A 1,873-nucleotide genomic window follows, 5' to 3' on the forward strand; every position below is an offset into this window, starting at 1 on the left:
GAAGTAGTTTGTCCTAAAAAACTACACATTTTACACAAAAGGGAGATTGAGAACAACCAGACGGAGAAGAATGGCGAAGAGGTAAGCGACATGAATGACTGTGGTGGATTTTAGAGCCATCTGAAGAGACAACAAAGAGCTTTTTCCCTAACAGACATGACATTGCTTTTAACATCTGTTAATAGTAGTTTCACCTTGGAGCCCACGTGTACAGTTCTGCTTTGTAGACGAGATTTCTCAAAGGAAAGAAGATGTGATCTCTCAGGATGGTATTACAGTTAAGCAACAGGGAACTATCTGTCTCACTTCATAAGGAAAGATAAAGCTGCTTTGAAATTTCTTCAAATTTGGGGGGTTGGGGAAGAAGGAGCACAGAAAGGGGAGCTGTTTCTAGAAGGGGATGTTCCCTGCCAGGCTCACTTAGCTCATGTCTTCCCCTCATCTCCCACTCCCTTTGCTCCAGTGAATTGCCTTTTCCTCAGCCATTTGGTCTATAATGGAGAATTCAACTTCATCTCAGCAGTTAACAAGATTTTAAAAATTTATTAAGAATATTAACTCTTTGATTATTCCATTGTTATGAATATTTCCCTCATTTTGTAATTTTACCTTATTTAATTCTTAGTAGGTTGTTGGTTGGCTTTCTTTAGTGGATTTGGTTTGGTTTTAAAGTAAGAAAAATATAAATCTTATAATATTATCCCTTTGGTGATCCATTGTGGTACACAGGGCAGTATACTGTACACTAAGGCAAATGATAAGTCCTTATCTCACATATTAGAGTTAGTTTAATCTGTAAGTATTATCACCATGTAGTTGTACTTTTTGGAAGTCCTTCTTAATGTACAATTTGCTTTATTTCACGTATCTTAAAAACATAAGAGAACTGCTTTTATCCTATATGCATTTATGATTATTCTTCCAGTATATACTACACATAGTATTATTTTATAACTGTTTTACATAGGTTCAGAAATACAGACTGTTTGAGGTAATTATACCATTAAATATTTTCAGGAAAGATATGAACCTGAAGTTCAGTATCAGATTATATTAAATGGAGAAGAAGTCATTCTTCACCTACAAAAAACCAAGTAAGTCATACCTCCTGAAAATCTAACCACTGGGTTATATTAAAAGAATGTGGAAAAAGTTTTTTCTTGAGGCTCTTTTCAGTGTGGTTTGAGATAGAAGTGATGAAGCATATTGAGCTCTAGTTTGTTTGTGCTAGTGTTACCTAAGAAGGTTGATGCTTTCCTTGGAAATTATATGCAAAGTGTAAAACAAAAAGAGCTACACATATAAATGACTTTCTTCCTTGACCTTCTGGGAACTTACTGGACATCTTTTCTACCCAGGTAAACTCAAACCTTTGATGCAGCTTTCCATGACTTTATTTTTCTTTTTCTTCATTTTTTTAAATTTTAGAATATTACAGGGGTACAAATGTTTTGGTTACATGGATTGCTTTTGTACTGCTTGAATCAAAGTTGTAAGTGTGCCCATCACCCAGATAGTTGTACACTGTACCCATTAGGTATGATTTCACACATTCCCTCCTCTCCCCACCCACCTGCATGATTTCCATTGAGTTTTACTTCCATCTGCGCACATGAGTGATGACTGGTTAGCTCCAATTGAATAGTGAGTACATGTGGTGTTTGTTTTTCCATTCTTGCAATATTTCACTTAGGAGAATGGTCTCCAATTCCATCCAGATTGTTGCAAATGTATTAATTCATTTTTTTATGGCTGAGTAGTGCTCCATGGTGTATATATACCACATTTTATTAAACCACTCCTGAACCGATAGGCACTTGGGTGGATTACACATCTTTGCGATTGTGAATTGTGCTACAATAAACATTCTAGT

The 1,873-nt window shown here is 35.7% G+C and overlaps 1 protein-coding gene across 1 annotated transcript in view; it reads left to right on the top strand.

The window, feature by feature from the left end:
* ADAMDEC1 (ADAM-like, decysin 1) overlaps positions 1 to 1,873 on the top strand; it is a 28,748-nt gene that overhangs the window by 4,404 nt on the left and 22,471 nt on the right. Inside the window, 2 exon segments of the mRNA XM_012662920.1 lie at positions 8 to 81; positions 1,018 to 1,127. Coding sequence (XP_012518374.1) covers positions 8 to 81; positions 1,018 to 1,127 — 184 coding nt within the window.

This window comes from Propithecus coquereli, unplaced genomic scaffold (assembly GCF_000956105.1).
Source record: "Propithecus coquereli isolate 6110/MARCELLA unplaced genomic scaffold, Pcoq_1.0 Scaffold79, whole genome shotgun sequence".
In the NCBI taxonomy this organism is placed as follows: domain Eukaryota; kingdom Metazoa; phylum Chordata; class Mammalia; order Primates; family Indriidae; genus Propithecus; species Propithecus coquereli.